The sequence below is a fragment of the Ostrea edulis genome, chromosome 8 (genome assembly GCF_947568905.1).
Source record: "Ostrea edulis chromosome 8, xbOstEdul1.1, whole genome shotgun sequence".
NCBI classification, from domain to species: Eukaryota; Metazoa; Mollusca; class Bivalvia; order Ostreida; family Ostreidae; genus Ostrea; species Ostrea edulis.
Window position 1 is genome coordinate 21983256 of NC_079171.1, and position 25915 is coordinate 22009170.

The 25915-nt window shown below is 32.9% G+C and overlaps 1 protein-coding gene across 6 annotated transcripts in view; it reads right to left on the reverse strand.

Moving 5' to 3' along the window:
• Window positions 1-25915, reverse strand: part of LOC125661168 (multiple epidermal growth factor-like domains protein 6) — a 115958-nt gene that overhangs the window by 68281 nt on the left and 21762 nt on the right. For 3 of the 6 annotated variants that reach the window (XM_056147153.1, XM_056147152.1, XM_056147151.1), the window contains exons 10-18: window positions 24899-25048; window positions 23201-23350; window positions 19020-19169; window positions 17315-17464; window positions 13085-13234; window positions 11225-11374; window positions 9477-9626; window positions 7276-7416; window positions 1729-1875 (exon numbers count right to left, since the gene is read on the reverse strand). In XM_056147153.1, the coding sequence (XP_056003128.1) occupies window positions 1729-1875; window positions 7276-7416; window positions 9477-9626; window positions 11225-11374; window positions 13085-13234; window positions 17315-17464; window positions 19020-19169; window positions 23201-23350; window positions 24899-25048 (1338 nt within the window). The remainder of the gene's footprint in view (window positions 1-1728; window positions 1876-7275; window positions 7417-9476; window positions 9627-11224; window positions 11375-13084; window positions 13235-17314; window positions 17465-19019; window positions 19170-23200; window positions 23351-24898; window positions 25049-25915) is intronic. The other 3 variants (XM_056147155.1, XM_056147154.1, XM_056147156.1) reach the window with 3 other exon arrangements.

Below are 25915 nucleotides of genomic sequence, written 5' to 3' on the forward strand. Positions count from 1 at the left end.
TTAATGCTTTTTTAAAGTAACTGTAAAGTTTTACATAAGAAAATATAAAACATTATTGAAAGCAATTAATAAATCAAATTGAAAACACTATTTTGTCAAGCATTAAAAATACAGCGCAATGTACAACTACAGTATGGCGTCAACATAAACTTATTGTGGATATGAATGGTGGCCTAAAACAATAAACAAGTTCAAACGATTCAATTACCGCGTCAGCGGATATCTCCTGGGAATTAGACTAATTATTCATCTGCTGTTTTACGTTCATTTCGGAAAAAAATCACATAGGTGTTGAGAGATCGTTCGGCAAAGGAATGTAACTATTTATTTGAACTACCAGTATGTGTGGGTGAGTGAGTGAGTGTGTGCGTGCGTGTGTATGTATGTGGGTGAGTGTATGTGTGTGTTCGTGTGATATATAATCAGTTCAGAGATATAAACACCATATGCAGATGATAATGGAATATTGCGACATAAATATGTCAAGATTGATGATGGAGGAGTTGAAATTACCCCGTTTGTTGTATAGTCCATTTGCTTGTTTACAATTGTCAGATATGTTCAATAGAATATTTAAGTAAGGGGCATATTTGGAAGATTATGTGGTGTCCCTTATTTCGAGTTCACTGGATATATCGATTTGACCATGTATGAATGAAAATGATCATCGTTAATAAATATAACATTATCGATATATCTAAATGTCGAATTGAAGGCTACGGCAAGATATTTTTTTCTTCCGATGTAGAAGCAACTAAATAAATTTTGCCTTGTAATAATATAGAAACTGGTCAGCTAATAAATGAGCACAATTCGTGTCCATGGGAATTACAACGGACTGTTTGAAGACCTGACGACCATAAACTACGAATATATTGTCAATAGTGAATTTTAGCAGGTTTTTACATCAACTTCAAATTGATATGTGTGGATTCATTGTGGCAGCCTGGCGTTTTTGAAAAAGAAAACTTATGTTTATTATACACACGCTGCCAAATATGTTTTATACGCAATATTATTCCTTCACTTGAAATTCTGCTGATGTAAATTATTAACTACAATTGTACTGTATCTGTCTTGATTTCATGGTAAAATAATAACCATATCTTATACACATTGTATCTTATACATGTATTTCATTTGTTTTGTATATTTGTACATGTTTTGTCTTGTTTCATAAATAAAAAAAAAAACACCTTCAAATGTACAACTTTCTTTAATTAATGAATATTTCGTGGTTGATTTCATTAGGATGATAACTCATTTCTCGAGAGACTCAAATTATCCTGTATCTGAGAAATAAAATTCAAATACCACCAACAATTTGAAGTTGAGCTGTTTTACATAATGTGCCAGTGCAAAACCGAAAGGGAATTTACACCGTGAAATTTTGCGATAATTACGGAATTCACTTTGACTGCACTGTAATTAAAAATTCGAAAAGGATTCTGAGCATTGCTCATCTTGACGAGAATCCATTCCATCGTTAATGGATTAAAATATGAGTATCAATGGTTATGGACACAGTAGTGATTGAGCTCCTAGATTCATTGCATTGCAAAATTGCCCATCCAACAGTACATACTGTTATATTTCTTGCGAGATAAACGTCACATGTATATACCACATATATTGCAGTATAAATACTTTACGAGTTTAAATGAATTGCATCTGAAATACAGGTTTTAATTTTAAATATAAAGATATGATAGAATCTTCGAAAAATACCCCGGTTGCATTTCTGATCAGGTGTTTGCTGCCATCCTGGTTGACAAGAACCAGGACAGGAACCGTTCACGGGATTGCATGTTTTGTTTCCTGCACAATGTCCACATTCCTGGCTACAATTTCTACCGTAGTATCCTTTTTTGCATTCTACAATGATAAGAATACCAGATTCATTGTTGTGCCCGTCAACGAAAACGAAAACAGCATTGATTTCTTTTAATCACGAGGTGTATATACCCCCATCCAACCATATATTGTATAGAACAGTATGCCTAAAGCAAATGGGGAACTTTTATTCATCATATTCATGGATCACATTTGTATGAAATTTATTTTATGGCAGTCTGCAATGTTATAAGTTTGATATCAATAGTGATTCAGCTGTGATTCAACACGAAGGAAAGTAAGCTAATACTAGTCACTTAAACTCGTTATCAATCTAGACATCAGCATATATATATATATATATATATATATATATATATATATATATATATATCCAAATTGTGTTTTTAAAAAAAAATCACAGTGTCCGGTATAAAATATTAAAAGAAATAGAATAAACAGTAAATTTTAAAATGTAACGCCTGAGGATTATAAAATGAAAGCGCTTGCGTTAAATTTTTAACTTTGTGTACTGTTTATTCTATGTCTTTTAATATATATATATATATATATATATATATATATATATATATATATATATACATGCTGCTTGCGTGACGACATTCATTCATCTTTTCTCAACATTGTTAATGATTTTTTAAAGTTACAGTAAAGCTTTACATATGAAAACAGAAACAATTGTTGAAAGCTATTATCAAATCAAACTGAAACTCTATTTTGTTGTTAAGTATTGACAGCACGGCGCTATGTACAACTACAGTATGACGTCACCACCAACACTTATCGTGGATATAAGTGATTTTCCAAAACAATAAACACGTTCAAACGATCCAAATACCGCGTCAGTGAAAATCTCTCAGAAATTAGACAAATTGTTCATTTGTTTTTTATACGTTCAGGTTGACAAAAATCACTTGTACGTGGAGAGATCGCTCTGAGTAACTATCTATTTGAACCACCAAAATGTGTGTGTTTGGGTGTGCATGTATGTGTCTGTGTGTGATATCTAATTGGTTGAGAGATATAAACTTCATATACAACTTATAATAGACTAATGCGACTTAATTATATCAAGTTTGATCATGGAGGAGCAGCAATTATCCCGTTTGTTGTAACGTACATTTGTTAGTTCACCGCTAACATGTATGTTCAATAGAATATTTAAGTATGGAGCAGATGTGGAAGATTATGTGGTGTATTTTATTTCGAGTTCACTGAGATGTATTGATTTAACGTACATGTATGCATGAAAATGATTATTGTTAAAAGATAAAACGTTGTCGATGAATGAAGATAATGGACAATGATCAATCCCATAATTCATATAAGCAATAAAAAATAGAGAGTTGGACAAACATATACCCATATATATAGGTGGAATCAGGTGCCTAGGAGGCATAAGCATCCCATGTCGACCGGTAACAGCCGCCGTGTGCCCTATATCTTGATCAAGTAAACTGAGATATCCGTAGTCAAAATCAGTGTGTCAGGAATGGTCTAACAATCGGTATCAAACATGTCAACCACTAATGGGTTGTGTTTGCAAACTATATTGTTAAAACGACCGTAGAATGTGCGAAATGATGACTTTAAACGAGACTGTTGAAACCCAAGCACGATCAAATTGTTTGTCAGTAGTCTGTCTCGATTTAAAAAATTGCCATACGCAGAACAAGCTCTTGTGTATCGAATCAGTTGAGATACATAAACAACCTATGCAGGTTATAATGGAGTATTGCGATACAAATATGGTAAGTTGACGATGGAGAAGCTGAAATCATTCCGTTTGTCATAAAGTTGAGTTGTTAGTTTGCCGTTAATATCTATTTTCAATAAAATATCTAAGTATGAAGCAGAAGTAGACGACTCTGTGGTGTCTTTTATTTCGAATTCACAGGGGTATATATAGTTGAAATTTGAATTAAAATTATCATTGTTAATAGATTATACGTCGTCAATATATCTAAATGTAAAATTGAAGGCCACAACAAGATATTATTTCTTCTCACGTAGATGTTTTTGAATACATTCTTCTTTATATGAATATAAAACAGGTCAGCTAACAAAGGAGCACAGTTCGTGCCCAATGGAATTCTAACACACTGTATGACAATATTTGTTAACAACAAATAAACTCTGATTAATCGGTTACAGATTTTCTAACCGAGTAGCAGTTTTTTCACCGTACAATGGGTTAACCAGCTAATCGTTGTCATCCTTAGTATTCATTAATGTTAGATTAAGACCAAGTAAGTTTTGGCGCGAACGACAACTCGAACAATAAAGCATTACGAAAATCTGGAAAATTATCATGTGTACAGTTTTATGCATGTTATAAAGTAGAACGAATATGGAAATAAGACTCGTGATATAGTAGACTTGGGCTAGTTTGATTTTGTAAGCATGGTTTCTTTCAATAACGGTTCTTAATTTTTCATTAATGGACAATCCTTGTCATATGTATATTACAATTGCTAAACATAATGTAATTGTGACTTATTATAACAATAAAACAAGCTTATAGTGGTCACGCTTATAATGAATTCACGCTTACACCAAGGAGGTATGTGTTCCCTTATGAGAGGAAAATACCGAACATTTTATTGGATTAGACGAAGTTTGGTCAAAACCAAGTTTTTCGTTGGCCCTGGAGGTTCGCTATAGTCGTGTTTTTCTGTATTTAAAATTTTTATTAAACGTATGTTGAGAAGTGATACCGTCAATTATTTCCTTTTCCCTTGATTGCTTTCTCACCGAATTGGAACTTTAGAAGATACGGACTCGTTACTTCCATGAATATTACTTTGAAACATTTCAAGTTTTAATTAATCTATAGCATTACGTCCGTCTTTGTACGTGGATTAATACGAAAAGTAGAATCTGTATTTCATGATGTATCAGTGTATATAGTGTATGATATCAAAGGAAATATGGTATAACCATTTAACAATGGACATAATCAAATCTAAGATTTTGTGAACATCCACGGTTAGATGTACTATTTAATGCGAGGTCTTCAATAGCTTCACTTGGTTACAATGTGATTATAACAAAAAGTTGACAATACTCGCACTTTTAGTGTTTTATCAAAATATTGGAATCGTGGATAAAAAATCCAGCAATTCTAACATAGCACATCAATTTGATCACCCATTCCCCATTTAACTATCTTATTGCTCATACAAATTTTGATGTGGGCCAAAGACGATAAACTCAGTGTAGACTTAAGTCAAAATTTTGATTACTTAGATCTTAAGGTGATCAGTGTGTTCCGTGAAACCCTTTCTTAAGGGCTACAATGATCCATACAGTTACTATAGTAAACCACAAACCATAGGCAAAGCATTCAGAAAAATGTGCGGAAAACCAATTCAGGCAGTCCGATTGAAAGGGATAGACAGACGGAGAAATAGCTTACAGTCACCCCCGGTTTCTCTGCAAAAAGTGAAAACCCTTATAGAAAAGTCAATAAATTTCACTGTTATACATATTAGTTTCTTCTTGTATGACAGGCATAAAACTAATACAGTTCAGATCTAACAGTTAAATAAATTCCCATGCTCGTGATCTATTGACCGGTCAACAGTTTACGAACTGTTGACCGGGCAGAATTCTGCTCCGGTTCTGTTGGCTACTCAAGTCACGTGATTCTCGGCCTGCTGCTTTGATATCGTAATGGTGAGGGTCACTGATTTGACAGATGATGAAATGCAGCATTTATCAAATGTGAGGCAGAAAAGAAACACGGAAAATGTCATGATTGATTATCATTATGATAACTTTTACATCAGTAGATTCGTTGATAAAATTTTCGCACTGAGTTGTTAAAAGTTCAAGTCAACAAACCATGTGCATCTAGTAAAAGCAATCTAAGATTAAAAGCGTATAACAAACCAGTCTTAGACTGTGTCCTCGGATGACATCTGTTTTGTTTAACCCTCTTAACGGATATGTTGGGGTGTTAGGCAACAAATCCATTCTCAGGTAAAACAAAACAGTTCTTGCCCTCGGACCCAGTTAATAACTGTATATTAAAATAATTGTATACTGGAAAATGCTAGCCCCTTTTTTATTTTTGACCCTATTGCACATTTTGTTAATGGAATATTTAAGACTTGGAAAAACTGTTTTCTGTCCTATCTTTTTTTAACACAACTATGTGAAGGCGCACTTGAAACGGGACAAAACTGTCTGCAAGTGTAGACCGGCAAAAAGAGTCATATATACTGTATTATTAAACTGCTCATTTGTATGTTATCATATACACACTTATCTAAGTATTAAAACATAGAGGTGAAAAGAAAAATTGTGATATATGTGACTTGGACTAGATTTTCTTGAGTAGTAAAGGATCATTTTTACGACCTTTAAATATAGCATCTTCTATATCAAAGAACGTATGTTTGAAACATGTTTAGTTGAAAAAGGATGGACAACTAGATACCTTTCCTATACAATTCTTTGTAAATTTAGGAGAAACGTTATGATAGTGGACCGATGTGGTAAGCATGATTTTTTTTAACGGGTAATGATTTTTCAATAACGGACAATTTCTGCCATATTTATTACTTCTGCTAAACCTAATGTAATTATTACTTATCATAACACTAAACCACACTAATAAAACATCCTTATGATGAATTCCCACTAAATCTGAAGTGATGATTAGTTCGCAAAAAGTAAATACTGAATATTTTTATTGGATATAACTGAGTGTAATTATAAGGAACTTTTTTCGATGGACTCGGAAGTTTCTGAACTATTTCACTGTATTGTAACTTTAGAATCTGTGGATTAATTACTTTGACCTTATCATGATTACCATGAACCTGATGTTGACACATTCCAGACTACAATGAATATTTAGCATCACGTCCATCTTTCCATGTGGATTTAAAACAAGAAATGTAGAATGTATATTTCACGGTGTGTTCATTTTATATATACAGTGTACGGTATCAAGTCAAATATTATGCAATCATATAACAATGGACACAATCAAATCTAAAACTTGTGACAAAATCCTGTCAAATGTACTAGTTAATGCGAGGTATTTAATGGCAAAGACTCACGCTTTTAATATTTTGTCAAAGTAATTGCATCCTGTATTTGTTTTAGCAAATATCTATGCTGTAACAGGATTTAAACATCTATAGTATTTAAGTGGTAGTAGTCAATGTGATCCCCCGTTGAACCATTGCATCGCCAATTCAAATTTGGACTATAAAATATGGTTGAAAATTGGTCATATTTATTACCAATGTTAATTTTGAGCTTTACATTAAAGCACTATGACGCCCATGACATATTCTAATACTGTATAATGGACATATAACATAATACATCATTTTGATAATTGCCCTTTAAAATGAAATTCAAACATGAAGAGCACATCTTACTGTCCAGACACCTTCAAGTTACCTCTGGAACATCTCTTTCCCCTCCAACCGTCTGCACACCCACCGGGACACTGACCATCTGTTTTATGACATGATTCATTTTCGGCGCAGTTACCACTACAATATTTCATGCAGTTTTTTCCATACATTTGATCATCGCAAGCTGTAGAAAACAAAATTTTACTGTGATAATCTGTATCTTCTGAATTCTTTAAGTCGTAATCTATAAACAAAATACTCTGGTTTTAGAACGAGGCTTTATTTAAGTCTTTCAGTCTTACAGTGAACTTGTAGTACATAATTTTATATACGTTGGACACCATCTAGCTGTACTTGATTTAGTGTAAACAAATCGATTGCGAGAGCAGAACATGGGAAGGTGAAAGCCTCCGTCTAAAGATACTAAGAATACTTTCTGTCAGTTCCAACCAGTTACATTATATTGATATTAATTTGATGAAAATCGTAATCGATTGATCACGTGTAAAGAAAACTTCAGTATATTGTTTTCCCTCACTTCAGTTTAACAGAGACCCAGATAAACTGCGAGAAAATGGATATATCAAAGCTATAAGCATTGCTAGGCCCACAACATAAACATTCTGTTCTTGTCTTCAAACTCATTGCACACTTTTATCAACTGACCTTCACCTTCATAATTTTTGAATGGCCATAGATATTGTCATAATCATTCTGCACAAAAATAATTGTCACATTATGTAACATTAAAGGATATTTCTGCTGCAAAAGTAGAGAGAAGGATTTTCATTAACACTTTTAGTCATATATAAGCATAATGGACATCATAAGAATGATTGATTGATTGATTGATTCTCTCTTGATTAACGTCACTCTCGAGAATTCTTCAATCATATGGATACGTCACCAAGACTGCGGAAGAGCTTCAGATTTAGGCCATTGCCTGGCGCTTACTGCCATTGAACATTGAAGGTTCGTTAGCGTGTCACACCCACTGTGAAACGGAGTATTCATTTTTAAGATCATCTCCGAGGACCCGTGACATTCACGCCTGATGCCGAGCGTTTGGCGATGGAACTTTCGCTACCTCTTTTAACGACTTAAGTCTGTTGCGGTCATGATTCGAACGCCGGCCTCCCGCATGTGGGGCGAACGTTCTAACATCTAGACCACTGCACACTGATTTCAGTTTATCTTCTACTACTTTGGAGTTAAAGAAAAGGATTTTTTCTAATATTTAATGACTTTAAACTGTGTATGGCCATATTGACCCCAACCTAGAGTCTAAACCTTTGTACCATGTGCCATGAGTTTTACAACTTAGATAGAGATCCTCACGGACATAATGAATATGTATTTAAGTTTTTATTATACATTTGTCGGAAGAGAGATATTATAAGATTTAAGAGATCACATTATATGGCCATATTGGTCTCAACCTAAGTTGTGAATCTCTGATCGTTTCATGTCTGAGAGTAGAGAAACTTTTTCTGATATTCAATACATGCTCAATATAGTGGCCCCAACCTAACGCCTGAATCAAAAACCAAGAAGTCATGATTTTAATAATTTAAGTAGAAAGCTTTATTTACATTATAGACATGTAATTAGTTTTTCCTCACACGTGTCTGAGAGTATGGAAGAAGATTTTCCAAGAAGTGTAGCTCATAACCAACCCAAATGTTCTACATATTACAAGAGAAGAAATTTAATCTCATGACAGCATTGATACCTGTACATATACTTGTCCAAAAAATGATAATTTAAATCAGTGGCTATCATACTGCTGCAGAGGATAATGCTATGGGAGGTGTTCAACAGGTTTGTAATGTTGTTAATACTGATCTCCACACATACACACTCAGCATTGATATCAGTATCCTGATATATAAAATTGTATGTTACAATCATTGGAAATCAATAAGATGCCGGTAAAATTGGTACCATTGGCATTATACGTGTGTAAATTAGATAACAATCAACAACAAATAATGGCGGTATCGTAACGGGATGTCTGTAAAACTTGCACCACTCGCCGTTTACGTGTATAAATGATGACAACTAAATACAAATAATGGCAGTATTGTAACATGATAAAATATTGACAGCATACTTCAATTTTTAATGAATCTGTTTTTGTAAAATATTCCCCTACACGTGGAATATTAAGCTGGATGGAAATGTCAATTAGAAACCAATATTTTGTTTCAAATCATCAAAATATTAAAAACATCAAACACTTACATTGATCACATCTCAAATCTGACGTTTGTTTCCATCCTGGTTTACACTCTCGTGAAGCACAAGAACCGTTCACGTGATCACATTTAGTCTTTCCTTTACAATGTCCACAATCACGACTACAGTTAGTGCCGTAAGATCCTTTTGCACAGGCTACGATAACAGGAGATGAATGTCAGACATTTAATTACTAAAGGCTACAATCATAGGAGTGAAATATTGATTTATCAATGATTATTGCAGAATAGCTAAGTCCTAGCTACTCCCCAACATGATCTGTCTAGACTCCATTTCATGCAAAATGCACTGATTAAATATTTCCATGATTTAGAATTGTTCCTTTATTGGATCAAATGTTGTTTGACGTGTTTCATACCGATTGTTAGGCCGTTATTGGCACACTGATTTAACTACGGATTAGTCCAATTTTCTGATATTAAAAGATATAGGGATCATGGCGGCTGTGTCCTTTCGGCAGAGATGTTTACACCTCTTCGGCATCTGGTCCTACCCCCGGTATATCCAGAGATCCGTGTTTTTCTAAGTTTCTCTCATTATCCATTATAGGAGGTATGGAATTGATGACTTTCCTTCATCTTCATCTTTCATAAGTGAATTTAAAGTATGTGGATATAACAATATCATATATATTTTTGTATGTCTTCTATTTATTTCTGAATTGTGACAAGAAACCATCCTTAAACATGTACAGACTAAAATTAGTCTATTGAAAAAAGTATGAAATTTAGAAACGTGCTACAGTTCATTTTTTTTTTCGTTTTCCAGAATACATTTTAAATTATGTTTTCTACCTGTCGCAATCCATATATAGGTAGATAACATACTTTAGATATTTGTACAAACTTTCCATTTCTAATGATAAATTAATGTTTCAATGTCACTTGCAGCCTTCACAATACTTTTAGCATCTACTTCAAAGCCACTCAATATATACTTCATACCCGTAGACTTGACCTCAAAGTCACGTAGGGTTTCCCTCAGTATTCTCGGTATCTACCTCTGCACCATTAACTATAATACTTACTAACCTCACTACAAACCCCAGAGTCACCTAATATGTACTTAGAGTATTCAAATAATATCCTCACTAATACTCAGAAATTACATCTTTCAGGAACTCCGTTGTTTTAAATCTCAGAATTTATTCCATGTAGTCGTGGAATTTGTAAGAAAACAATATACACTTATGAAAGGTGAAAATAACGAATAGTGATCCATCTCATAAATCATATAAGCAATATATATATATATATATATATATATATATATATATATATATATATATATTCTCAATAACTGTCATCAATGATTTTCACCAGAACCAAACTGTATCACATATGCTTATCAACCAGAATAACTTAGTATCTCACCTCACATCATGACAATATGTGGGTTGTGTTCAATACTTTCGTAATGCAATTAATAGTGATCCATAAACATTCACATTTAGCATTTATAGCAGTATCCTAATGAATAAAGTTGATGAGAATCATTGAAAACCAATAGAATACATATAAAACTGGCACTCACCGATTACTTGTATAAATTAAATGAACACCAAATACAAGAGATGATTGTCGTTGTAACAAGATAAATGGAAAACATATGCATCTTCCATAAATCTGTTTTGCAACATATTTCCAACACATGAAACATTAAGGTGAAATAATATGTCATTTAGATACCGATATTTTGTTTCAAACCATAATATGAAAATACTGGGAACAAACCTTTGTTACATTTCCTATTTGATGTTTGCTTCCATCCTGGTTCACACTCTCGTGAAGGACAAGAACCATTCACGTGATCACATGTAGCCTTTCCTTTACAATGTCCACAGCCACGACTACAGTTAGCGCCATAAAATCCTTTTGCACAGGCTGCAATAATAGGAATTGTATGTGATATATAGAACCATTACATGCTGTAATCAGAGGATTGAAACACTGATTCATCAATGATTATGTGCAGGAGACTGAGGTACTAGACACTCTCCAACATACTTCATATAGACTCCAATCCATGCACTTATTAAATATCACCAGTTATTAAAACTGCTCTTTCATTCATTATATAAGAATAAATTCTTATTAATAAAAACACAATGTACATTTACTTTTATCAATATTCAATATAGTTTTTAATATCTTCTAATTTTTCTGAATGGTGACGAGAAACGATTCTTAAATATGTACACTATATATGCGATTTATTACTGATCTGCTTGATAATAGAGTTTAATTATATTGTAAAACTTTTACGGTACCAATTTTGATGCACCAGATGCGCATTTCGACAAATAATGCCTCTTCAGTGATGCTCAACCGAAATGTTTGAAATCCGAAATGACAATGAAATATTAGAGATATTATGGAGAAAAACAGTGTGCCAAAAAAGTGGAGTCAAATTCGTCTAAGGATAAGAGCTATGCGTGAGGGAGATAATCCTTAATTTTGAAATGAATTTCTAAATTTTATAACAGCAATTAAATATACATCCGTATTTTAATTATATATATCCCAAAATATTCTACTGTAAAAAGTATGACAATTATCTATGTAAATTCTATAGTTCACATTATTAGAATACCAAAATACATATAAATATTACAGGTATATAATTTTTTTCTTCAAAATTTGCATTTCTAAAGTAAAATCAATGTTTTAGGGTCGATTACAGCCTTCATAGTACCTTTTGTATCTGCATCGAGGCCACTCTATATATACCTCATACCTTCAGACTAGACCTCAAGGTCACACATGATTTCCAAAATAGTTTCGGTATCTCCAAGTATCTCTGTAGCATTAAGTATATACTCGCCATCCTTAGTTCAGACCATACTGTCACTCAATATCAAGTTACACTACCACAATAATTCTTATATCTTTCAGGAGTAAAACCTTTTGAAGTCTCAGAAATTATTCAATGTAGTAGTTGAATTTATAGGAAAGCAATGGTAATTTTTTTGTATAACATACAATGATTTCCCCCAGAAACAAACCGCATTATAAATGTCCATCAATCCGCGAACATATCTTAACATTTCAAGTCACATCATGATGTCACATGAGTTGCATTTGTAAAATATTTCCCTTATAACTAACATATAGTCTATAGATTACGGAGACGGAAATGAATTTCTGAACAACATGGATACCTGTGCTAGTCTAAAATGATAATTCAAATGCTTTGATATTACAGTGATACTGAGAGTAATTCTGCGGTTTGTGTTCAACATGTTTTAACGTAGTTGAAACCAATCCCTATACATGCACAATAATCATTCATAACAGTATCCCGATATATAATGATATAATGATTGAAAAATATCAAGATGCAGGTACACTGATGTTTGTCGTCATTTACTTAACAATGTATAATAATATGACAAAAAGTACTAAACATTCCAATTCATTTGAAAAGGGAAATGGCAGTAGGAACAGTTCTACATATTGTAATTTTAATATAGAGTGGTTTCCAATATTTCCCATATATGCGAACTGTTTCAAAATTAACCCGCAAAGGAAATTTCAGTTAAATTATATTGTTTTCCTTAAAATTATAAACACATCAAAATGTCGAACACAAACCTTGGTCACATTTTCGATCTGATGTTTCCTTCCACCCTGGTTCGCACTCTCGTGTAGGACAAGAACCATTCACGTGATCACATGTATCATTTCCTTTACAATGTCCACAACCACGACTACAGTTAGCGCCATAGGATCCTTTTTCACAGACTACATTAATAGGAGATCAACGTGAGATATTGAAACATCGAAGGCTACAATGCAAATGCTGATTAAATATCGCCATGTATTCATTGTTAAATATATCCATTCCTTATGTGGGTAAATGTATACTAATGATAGAAAAATATTGTGTGTATACTTCAATATTCAATAGATTTATGAATTTTTATTTCATTATTATTAAACATTATACGTGTCATTAAAATATTCTAAGTGTTGTAGTGTTGTAAAGTGGTTTGACAATCCACCTAGTCATCATTTTACATGAACAATGTGTACTGCACAAGTGAATTGTTTGGGGTCTATGCGAAATGTAGTGCAAAGGAAAACAGGATATCTTGTATTTGAAAAGTCTATATATGCTTTATTGGAACCACAAATTGAGGTTACTCTTACAACAACAGAATGTCGTTACGTTTCATTAGCCTGATGTTTCCTAATTCATCACTAATTAAACACGTCTGTGGTGAGAGTGGGTGGCGCTGAATACCCCGATTTCCCTAGACACACTGTATTAAACACTTCAGTGTATACGAAATACCATACATTGTATAATTTGTGCTCCTTTGAGCTGTTGGCATTTTGGTGTATGAGAAAAAATGAATGTTCCTAATATTTCTTTTCATATAAAGCACATACTTGTGAAATAGAACTGGGCCGAAAATGAAGCGCTAAGATTTTAAACTATATTTGTACAGAAAAATCATCTAAATATTCCAGACCCCCAAAATACCCGAAAAACGGCACCAGCATGTGTTGATGCGTAGCACGCACTGTTGCAAATGCTAAATAGAAATCTACTCAAATAAGAAATATCATATCATTCATATCATCTCTGTTGCTTTAAAGATGTATTTAGTATTTTTCTGTTTGAAATTACTTATGTGCACTCTCCGCTTAATGTATGTTAAATGCAATTGATAATACTCTGTCGTAAAATACTCGAATCTGATTGGTAGGGAGGTATTTGATATAAAAAAAAAAACCTAAATTGTTACACTTTGAGAAAAGATAGCACGCGCTACAGGGTGATAGTAACTACCAACATATACCAGTACTTGATAACGGGTGATATTTTAAAAGAAATAGACATACATCAAATTCATGCGCTTCCGGTTCGCCGTAGATTGTTAGACGACGTCGTTTGAACGTCTTTAATAAACACGAATACCCGCATCGATATATGAAAAAATGCAAGTGATGATAGTGATTGATCAAATGCTAACAAATATAAGTTTTTCTGTTTTGCTATCTATATAACATTCAGTATAATAAAGGAGATATTGCATGGTGATGAGGGTAACTTTGAAATTTTTTGATCCTCGAAAAAACATTGTAAAGCAAGGCGTATGATTGCTCGGGGTGAAGATTTTCAATATTACAATAAACTACATGCACTGTCTACATAATGCGCATTACTGGGGGATGAATGTCTATTGAATTTATGTATAATTTGGATGGATGATTTTCTGCACGTCATACAGTTATCAGTTAAAATGAAAGAAAGAAATTGACACAGTAAATGTTCAACAGAATAACAAAACAAAAACAATGCTAAGATGGGTCCGGGAAGGTGATGGTGAAGTTACTGAAAAAGCAAAATAATGCTAAATAACATGAAATACCTGCATGTTGGAAATTTATGAATTCAAACATCATAGTCATTTAAAAATTGCAAATGATTTATTGCATTTTAGAAGACACTTGATAAATATCAGCACGTATTCATTATCTTTAGAGATTTAGGGACAGGTTCCTTTATATACTTCTTCAATTAACAATTTGTAATTGCTGATTGATGACTGACAAAACGAAATGTATTGCTGTAAACCGTATTACTTATATAAAGTTTGGGCGGATTCATCAAAGTTCAGTGCACGGAACAACAGGATGATACCAAATATGATGTTTGGGTGAGAGGTGTTGAGACCACTAGATTTGATGTACGACATGCCTTATTCAATTAAAGAGGTGTCTAACAATAAATGGACCTGGTAATTACAGGAACGTCTTAAAAATGAGAACTAATTTGTAAGAACAAGAATGAATCAGGTTATGATCCGACAAAAACATTAGCACGATCGAAAGTATGAACATTATTTATGTACATGCTATAGTTCAATTTTTTTTTTTAAATTCCGAAATAAAAATTTAATCATATTATTTATTAATCGCAATAAATATACGGGTACTTATCATGAGTACGTTTATATTTGTTTTTTTAACTTTGTACTTTAAAAGTAAAATCAGTATGTCGGGGTCACTTAAAACCCTCACAATACATTTAGTATCTACCTCAAGGTCAATAGTTGTGGAGACAGGCATTAAAATATCGGAAATCTGTCATTTTGCTAACGACGAAAGGATCAATATCTACTTACTGTACTCAATAATACCCCTATTAACATTCAGAAATAGCATCTTCAAGAAGTTCGCACCTGATATTTGGAATAATGTCAATTTTTGGGGGCAAGAGTATTTTCTATTTCTAATTTGAAGGAGAATCAGAATATTAAAAAGCAAAACTTAATCGCAACGCTTGTTATTGAGCTACAATGTTCTGAATATGACCATTTATCTATTCAATTAAACTTGATTTGTATATTGGTGTTAACACAACATAAGCAACACAAATCAATCATTAAATAAAATAGATACAAAATCATGTCTTCTAACACTTCAGAGAAAAAAAAAACTTTAATATTTAATAATATTTGCATTACGGAAATAAATAAAGGCCTTTTTGCACTAGATATACCAAAAAAAAATTAATGATAGCAAATTTGAGGGTTCAAAGGGGCATATTAGGAGTAATGTCAATTTCTGATATTTCACACAATTTTCAAGGTATTGTCCTCAAATTTAGAATGGAACTTTAAAAAGGGTAATGAAGACCATTTTTTTTTTAAATTATTGATGAAAATACTGAATTTTTAAACCAAATTCGGAGTAAATTAATTAATACTTTTATAATAAGTGTTCTGTTTGGAAAAATATATCAACCAAATTAATGAATTACAATATTTGAAAAAGTTCCAAGTGTCAGTTACTTGTATTATAAATGATAAAACTGAAATACACATATCAGAGTATAAAAATAGACGATATTTTAGATGACACAGAAACTGTAAAATCACGAAGATTTAGAACTTTTTGGTTAATCAATCCTTCCGCCACAAAGTATAGTGCTTGCAAAGCCCTTTCAGAATTTGAATTGTCAACTTCTTTGCAACTGGACAGGGTTCAGTATTAGATGTGTGATATGATTCCACTTGTGGGACCAGTATTGAACCAGTAAATACTTAGTTGTGGCATCCTGAGCAGTTGTACTCAAAAGCTCAGGAGCTAATTTTCTTGAGGCGCATCAACTTTTTCAAATCTCAGAATTTATTGTATATACGGTGGTCGTGGAATTTGTAAGAAAGCCATTTCCATTCATATAACTTTATAACAACTGTTAACAATAAATTACCCCCAGAAACAATCTGTTTCACAAATGTTTAACAATCTGCGAATAGAACATCTTAGACTTTTGAGTTACATCACGATGTCAAATGAAACTTCTCAAATGGAAACCGTCATAATCAAATTAGAGGTTCTAAAGCTTACAAAAAAGAAAGGAAATGAATTTCTGGACAATATAGATATATGTACTTGTCTAAAACAATTATTTAAATCCTAGGCTATTATATTGATGCAGAGGGAAATTCTGCGGCTGTTCATCAGGTTTCTAATGTAAGTAATAGTGATCCCCAAACATTCACATTCAACATTTATAGCGCTATGCTGATAAACAATGTCTAAGCGAATGATACAATCATTGAGAATGAATAGGATAGCGGTAAAACTGGTGTCATTCGCCGTTTACATGTACAAATTAAATGACAACCAAAATACAAAGGATAGTTGTCGTTATAACAAGATAAATGCGTAACATGATTGCATCTTTAATGATTTTGGTTTTGCAAAATATTCCCTACTGATGAATCAAGAAGGTGAAGTGTGATATCATTTACAAACCAATATTTTACTTCAGACCATAAGGTATTATAAACGTTAAACACAAACCGTGGTCACATTTCCTATCTGATGTTTGCTTCCATCCTGGTTCACATTCTCGTGAAGGACAAGATCCATTCACGTGATCACATGGAACCCCTCCTTTACAATGTCCACAGATCCCACTACAGTTATCGCCGTAGGATCCTTTCTCACAAGCTACAAAAGTAGGAGTCTTATGTCAGATATTGATTCATTACAGGCTACAATAATCAGGGTGAAAAACTGATATATTGTACCCACTCTCCAAAACAATATGTGAAGATGCCATTTCACGCACCATGGACTGACTGAATATCACCATTTATTAAAATATTTCTTTCATTCCTTAAATGAACAAATTTCTATTGATGAAAACTCTGTGTATACATCTCAACATTTAATAGATTTCATATATATCTTCTAATTTATTTAAATATTGACATGAAACCATCCTTCAATATGTACAGATTATATGGAATTTATTACTTATCTGCTTCAAGATAGATTTTAATCAGTTTTATAGAATACCCAAATTCATTATAAATCACGTCATGTACTAATCGCAATAACTATACAGGTGCATAGCATGGAAACGTTTATATATATTTTCTTCAAACTTTGCATTTCCAAAGTAAAAATACATGTTTCAGGGTCACTAATAGCCTTCATAGTGCCGTTTCCCGGAATGATTTGATTTAGAATAGGTCCTCAGCACCCCTTGCCTCTCGTAAGAGGCGACAAAATGGGGCGGTCCTTCGGATGAGACCGCGAAAACCGAGGTCTCGTGCCAAAGCAGATGTGACATAATAAAAATTTATCTCTGTTCGAAGGCCATATTTGCCGAACACAGGCCTACCGTTTGCAGTCCTTCTCCGCCAATGGTGACGTCTCCATATGAATGAAAGAATTTCGAGGGGGACGATAAACAATATATAATCAATCAATCATGGTATCTTTAGCAACTACCTCATGGCCACTCAGTATGTACTTCATACCCTCAGAGATGACCTCAAGGTCACGCTGAATTATCACAGTATTCTCAGTATACATCTCTGCATTATTACATATGTACTCACTATCGTTTGTACAGACCCCGGGGTCACTCAATATCTACTTAAAGTACTAAATATAATTCCTCGTTAACATCATTTAGAAGCAGCACATTTTTAAAAAAAAAATTTATTGGAATTTAAAAGAAAACAATATTCATTCTCTTATTTAACTTCTTAACAAAAATGAGTCTTCTTTTCAAGAACAATCCCTTATAATCAACCCAGATGCTCATTAGATTTTGAAAGAGGAAATTAACACCCTGACAATATAGATACCTGCACTTGTCCAAAACGATTATTCAAATCCTTTGTTATTATATTGATGCTAAGGGTAATTCCATTGTGTGTGATGTCAACAAAAACATTGATAGTAATATTCTGATTCCGATATATAGTTATATAATGCTTGAAAACTCTCAGGATACGGATAAAACGTATGTATATGTCGTCATTTACTTGACAATGTATACGATGACATTCAAGTATGAAACATGCCGGTTATTTTGACAAAAGAAATGGCAGTCATACGAGCTATACATGTTGTATTCTTCTCATATGGTGGTTTCCAATACGTTCCCTCTATATGCGAACTATTTCAAAATTAACCTGATAAGAAATGTCTTCTAGATACTCCAATTTTTTCTTAAAACTATAAACACATCAAAATGTCAAACACAAACCTCGGTCACATTTCCGATATGATGTTTGCTTCCATCCTGGATCACACTCTCGTGAACGACAAGAACCATTCACGTGATCACATATATCCTCTCCTTTACAATGTCCACAGGCATGGTGACAGTTAGGGCCGTAGGATCCATTCTCACAGACTACAATAATAGGTGATCAACGTGAGATATTGAATCATTGTAGGATACGAGGCATATACTGATTAAATATCGCCATGTATTAATTGTTAAATATATCCATTCGTTATATGAGTAAATTTATACAAATGAAGGAAAACGATTGTGTAAATATTTCAATATTCAATTGATTTATGAATCTTTATTTCATTATTATTAAAAAGTATACGTGGCATTAAAATATTGTAAGTGTTGAAGAGTTGTAGAGTAGTTTGAAAATCCACCCAGTCGTCATTTTACATGAACAATATTTACTACACAAGTGAATTTTTTGGGGGTCTATGCGAAATGTATTGCAAAAGAAAAAAAAGATATCTTGTATTTGAAGAGTTTGTATATGCTTAATTGGAATCACAAACTGAGGTTACTCTTACACCATCAGAATGTCGTTACGTTTCACTAGCCTGCTGTTTCCTAGTTCATCACTAATTAAACGCGTCTGTGATGAGATTGGGTAACGCTGAATACCCCGATTTCGCTAGACACACTGTATCAAACACTTCAGTGTATACAAAATACCATATATCGCATAATTCTGGCTCTCTTGAGTTGTTGGCTTGTTGGCTTATGAGAAACATTCACCAAAAAGTGAATGTGTCATATATTTCTTTTCATATAAACGATATAATTATGAAATAAAACTGGGTCAAAAAATGGAGATTTTAAACTATATTTTTAAATAAGGGTCAACTAATTATTCCAGACCCCAAAATTACCAGATACACGGCAACATCTCGCATATATTGTTACGTGATTGTGCCTACTTGATGCATAACACGCACTGTTTCAATTGATTAACACAAATATACTCAAATAAGAAATATCATATCATTCATAGAATCTCTGTTGCTTTAAAGATACATTTAGCATTTTTCTGTGTGAAATTTCTTATATGCACGCTCCGCTTAATGTATGTTAAATGCAATTTATAATACTCTCGCGTAAAATACTCGAATCTGATTGGTAGGGACGTATTTAATAAAAATAAACTATATTGTTACCCTCTGAGAAAAGATAACACGCGTTACAGGGTGATAGTAACTACCAACGGATACCAGTACTTTATAACGGGTAATATTTTAAAAGAAATAGCACATACATGAAATTCATGCGCGTGCGGTTCGCCGTAGATTGTTAGACGACGTCGTTTGAGCGTCTTTAATAAACAGGAATACACGCATCGATATACGAAATATCGCATGTGATGATAGTGATTGATCAAATGCTAACAAATATAAGTTTTTCTGTTTTGCGATTTATATAATATTCAGTATAATGAAGGAGATATTGCATGGTGATGACGGTAACTTTGAAATTTTTCGACCCTCGAAAAAACATTGTAAACCAAGGCGTAGGATTTCTCGGGGTGAAGATTTTCAATATTACCATCAACTACATGCAATGTCTATATAATGCGCATTACTGGGGGATGAATGTCTATTGAATTAATGTATAAGTTGGATGGATGATTTTCTGCACGTAATACAGTTATCAGTTAAAATGAAAGAAATTAAATAATACAGTACATATTCAACAGAATAACAAAAGAACAACAATGCTAAGATGGGTCCGGGAAGGTGATCGTGAAGTTACTGAAAAGACAAAATAATGCTAAATAACATGAAATACCTGCATGTTGGAAATTTATTGATTCAAACATCATCTTCAATTAAAAATTGCGAACAATTTAATGCATTTTAGAAGACACTTGATAAATATCAGCACATATTCATTATCTTTAGAGATTTAGGGACAGGTTCCTTTATATACCTCTTTAATTAACAATTTGTAATTGCTGATTGATGACTGACAAAAGGAAATGTATTGCTGTAAACCGTATTACTTATATAAAGTTTGGGTGGATCCATCAAAGTTCAGTGCACGGAACAACAGGATGACACCAAATATGATGTTTGGGTGAGAGGTGTTGAGACCACTAGATTTGATGTACGACATGCCTTATTCAATTAAAGAGGTGTCTAACAATAAATGGACCTGGTAATTACAGGAACGTCTTAAAAATGAGAACTAATTTGTAAGAACAAGAATGAATCAGGTTATGATCCGACATAAACATTATCACGATCGAAAGTAAGAAAATTATTTATGTACATGCTATAGGTCAATTTTTTTTTAAAATTCCGAAATAAAAATTAAATCATATCATTTATTAATCGCAATAAATATACGGGTACTTATCATGAATACGTTTATATTTGTTTTTTTAACTTTGTACTTTAAAAGTAAAATCAGTATGTCGGGGTCACTTAAAACCCTCACAATACAATTACTATCGACCTCAAGGTCAATAGTTGTGGAGACAGGCATTAAAATATCGGAAATCTGTCATTTTGCTAACGACGAAAGGATCAATATCTACTTACTGTACTCAATAATACCCCCATTAACATTCAGAAATAGGATCTTCAAGAAGTTTGCACCTGATATTTGGAATGATATCAATTTTTTGGGCAGGTGTATTTTTTATTTCTAATTTGAAGGAGAATCAGAATATTAAAAAGAAAAACTTGATCGCAACGCTTGTTATTGAGCTACAATGTTCTGAATATAACCATTTATCTATTCAATTAAACTTGATTTGTATCTTGGTGTTAACACAACATAAGCAACACAAATCAATCATTAAATAAAATAGATACATAATCATGTCTTCTAACACTTCAGAGAAAAAAAAGGTTCAATATTTAATAATATTTGCATTACGGAAATAAATAATGACCTTTTTGCACTAGATATACGAAAAAAACATTAATGATATCAAATTTGAGGGTTCAAAGGGGCATATTAGGAGTAATGTCAATTTCTGATATTTCACATAATTTTCAAGGGCTTGTCCTCAAATTTAGAATGAAACTTTAAAAAGGGGTACTGAGGACTATTTTTTTATAAAATTATTGGTGAAAATACTGAATTCTTAAACCAAATTCGGAGTAAATTGATTAATACTTTTATAATAAGTGTTCTGTTTGAAAAAAATATATCAACCAAATTAATGAATTACAATATTTGAAAAAGTTCCAAGTGTCAGCTACGTGTATCATAAATAATAAAACTGAAATACACATATAAGAGTATAAAAATAGACGATATTTTAGATGACACAGAAACTGTAAAATCACAAATATTTAGAACTTTTTGGTTAATCAATTCTTCCACCACAAAGTATAGTCCTTGCAAAGCCCTTTCAGAATTTGAATTGTCAAATTGTTTGCAACTGGACAGGGTTCAGTATTAGATGTGTGATATGATTGCACTAGTGGGACCAGTATTGAACCAGTAAATACTTAGTTGTGGCATCCTGCGGAGTTGTGCTCAAAAGCTCAGCAGCTAATTTTCTTGAGGCGCATCAACTTTTTTCAAATCTCAGAATTTATTGTATATACGGTGGTCGTGGAATTTGTAAGGAAGCAATGTCCATGTATGTAACTTTATAACAACTGTTAACAATAAATTACCCCAGAAACAAACTGTCAAATGAAACTTCTCAAATGGAAACCGTCATAATCAAATCAGATGTTCTAAAGTTTACAAAAGAGAAAGGAAATGAATTTCTGGACAATATAGATATCTGTACTTGTCTAAAACAATTATTTAAATCCTAGGCTATTATATTGATGCAGATTCTGCGGCTGTTCATCAGGTTTCTAATGTAAGTAATAGTGATCCCCAAACATTCACATTCAACATTTATAGCGCTATGCTGATAAGCAATGTCTAAGCGAATGATACAATCATTGAGAATGAATAGGATACCGGTAAAACTGGTGTCATTCGCCATTTACATGTACAAATTAAATGACAACCAAAATACAACATATGGTTTTCGTTATAACAAGATAAATGTGTAATATAATAGCAACTTTAATAATTATGTTTTTGCAAAATATGATGAATCAATAAGGTGAAGAGCGATATAATTTACAAACCAATATTTTGTTTCAGACCATAAGACATTATAAACGTCAAACACAAACCTTGGTCACATTTCCTATCTGATGTTTGCTTCCATCCTGGTTCACATTCTCGTGAAGGACAAGAACCATTCACGTGATCACATGGAAACCCTCCTTTACAGTGTCCACATACCCCACTACAGTTATCGTCGTAGGATCCTTTCTCACAAGCTAGAGAAGTAGGAGTCTTATGTCAGATATTGATTCATTACAGGCTACAATAATCAGGGTGAAAAACTGATATATTGTACGCACTCTCCAAAACGATATGTGAAGATGCCATTTCACGCACCATGGACGGACTGAATATCACCATTTATTAAAATATTTCTTTCATTCCTTCAATGAATAAATTTCTATTGATGAAAACTCTGTGTATACATCTCAACATTTAATAGATTTCATATATATCTTCTAATTTATTTAAATATTGACATGAAACCATCCTGTAATATGTACAGATTATATGGAATTTATTACTGATCTGCTTCAAGAAAGATTTTAATCAATTTTATAGAATACCCAAATTCATTATAAATCACGTCATGTACTAGTCGCAATAACTATACAGGTGCATAGCATGGAAACTTTTATATCTATTTTCTTCAAGCTTTGCGTTTCCAAAGTAAAAACACATGTTTCAGGGTCACTAATAGCCTTCATAGTGAAGTTTCCCGGTAAGGATTTGATTTAGAATAGGTCCTCAGCACCCCTTACCTCTCGTAAGAGGCGACAAAATGGGTTGGTCCTTCGGATGAGACCGCGAAAACCGAGGTCTCGTGCCAAAGCAGATGTGACATAATAAAAATTTATCTCTGTTCGAAGGCCATATTTGCCGAACACAGGCCTACCGTTTGCAGCCATTCTCCGCCAATGGTGGCGTCTCCATATGATTGAAAGAATTTCGAGGGGGGCGATAAACAATATATAATCAATCATTGTATCTTTAATATCTACGTCATGGCCACTCAGTATGTACTTCATGCCCTTAGGGTTGACCTCAAGGTCACGCCGAATTATCACAGTATTACCAGTATACATCTCTGCATCATTACATATGTACTCACTATCGTTTGTACAGACCCTGGGGTCACTCAAAATCTACTTAAAGTACTAAATATAATTCGTCGTTAACATCATTTAGAAGCAGCACATTTTTAAAAAAAAAATGTATTGGAATTTAAAAGAAAACAATGTTCATTCTCTTATTTAACTTCTTAACAAAAATGAGTCTTCTTTTCAAGAAGAATCCCTTATAATCAACCCAGATGTTCATTAAATTTTGAAAGAGGAAATTAACTCCCTGACAATATATATACCTGCACTTGTTTAAAACGATTATTCAAATCCTTTGTTATTATATTGATGCTAAGGGTAATTCCGTTGTGTGTGATGTCCATAAAAACATTGATAATAATATTCTGATTCCGATATATTGTTATATAATGTTTGAAAACTCTCAGGATACGGATACAACTTATGTATGTCGTCATTTACTTGACAATGTATAAGATGACATTCAAGTATGAAACATGTCGGTTATTTTGACAAAAGAAATGGCAGTCATACGAGATCTACATGTTGTATTCTTATCATATGGTGGTTTCCAATATGTTCCCTCTATATGCGAACTATTTCAAAATTAACCTGAAAAGAAATGTCTTTTAGATACTCTGATTTTTCTTAAAACTATAAACACATCAAAATGCCAATACAAACCTAGGTCACATTTCCGATCTAATGTTTGCTTCCATCCTGGATCACACTCTCGTGTATGACAAGAACCATTCACGTGATCACATATATCCTCTCCTTTACAATGTCCACAGGCATGGTGACAGTTAGGGCCGTAGGATCCATTCTCACAGACTACAATAATAGGAGATCAACGTGAGATATTGAATTATTGCAGGATACCAGGCATATACTGATTAAATATCGCCATGTATTAATTGTTAAATATATCCATTCGTTATATGAGTAAATTTATACAAATGATAGAAAAAGATTGTGTAAATACTTCAATATTCAATTGATTTATGAATCTTTATTTCATTATTATTAAAAAGTATACGTGGCATTAAAATATTGTAAGTGTTGAAGAGTTGTAGAGTAGTTTGAAAATCCACCCAGTCGTCATTTTACATGAACAATATTTACTACACAAGTGAATTTTTTGGGGGTCTATGCGAAATGTATTGCAAAAGAAAAAAAAAGATATCTTGTATTTGAAGAGTTTGTATATACTTAGTTGGAATCACAAACTGAGGTTACTCTTACACCATCAGAATGTGGCTACGTTTCACTAGCCTGCTGTTTCCTAGTTCATCACTAATCAAACGCGTCTGTGATGAGATTGGGCAACGCTGAATACCCCGATTTCGCTAGACACACTGTATCAAACACTTCAGTGTATACAAAATACCATATATCGCATAATTCTGGCTCTCTTGAGTTGTTGGCTTGTTGGCTTATGAGAAACATTCACCAAAAAGTGAATGTGCCATATATTTCTTTACATATAAACGATATAATTATGAAATAAAACTGGGTCAAAAAATGGAGATTTCAAACTATATTTTTAAATAAGGGTCATCTAATTATTCCAGACCCCAAAATTACCAGATACACGGCAACATCTCGCATATATTGTTACGTGATTGTGCCTACTTGATACATAACACGCACTGTTTCAATTGATTAACACAAATATACTCAAATAAGAAATATCATATC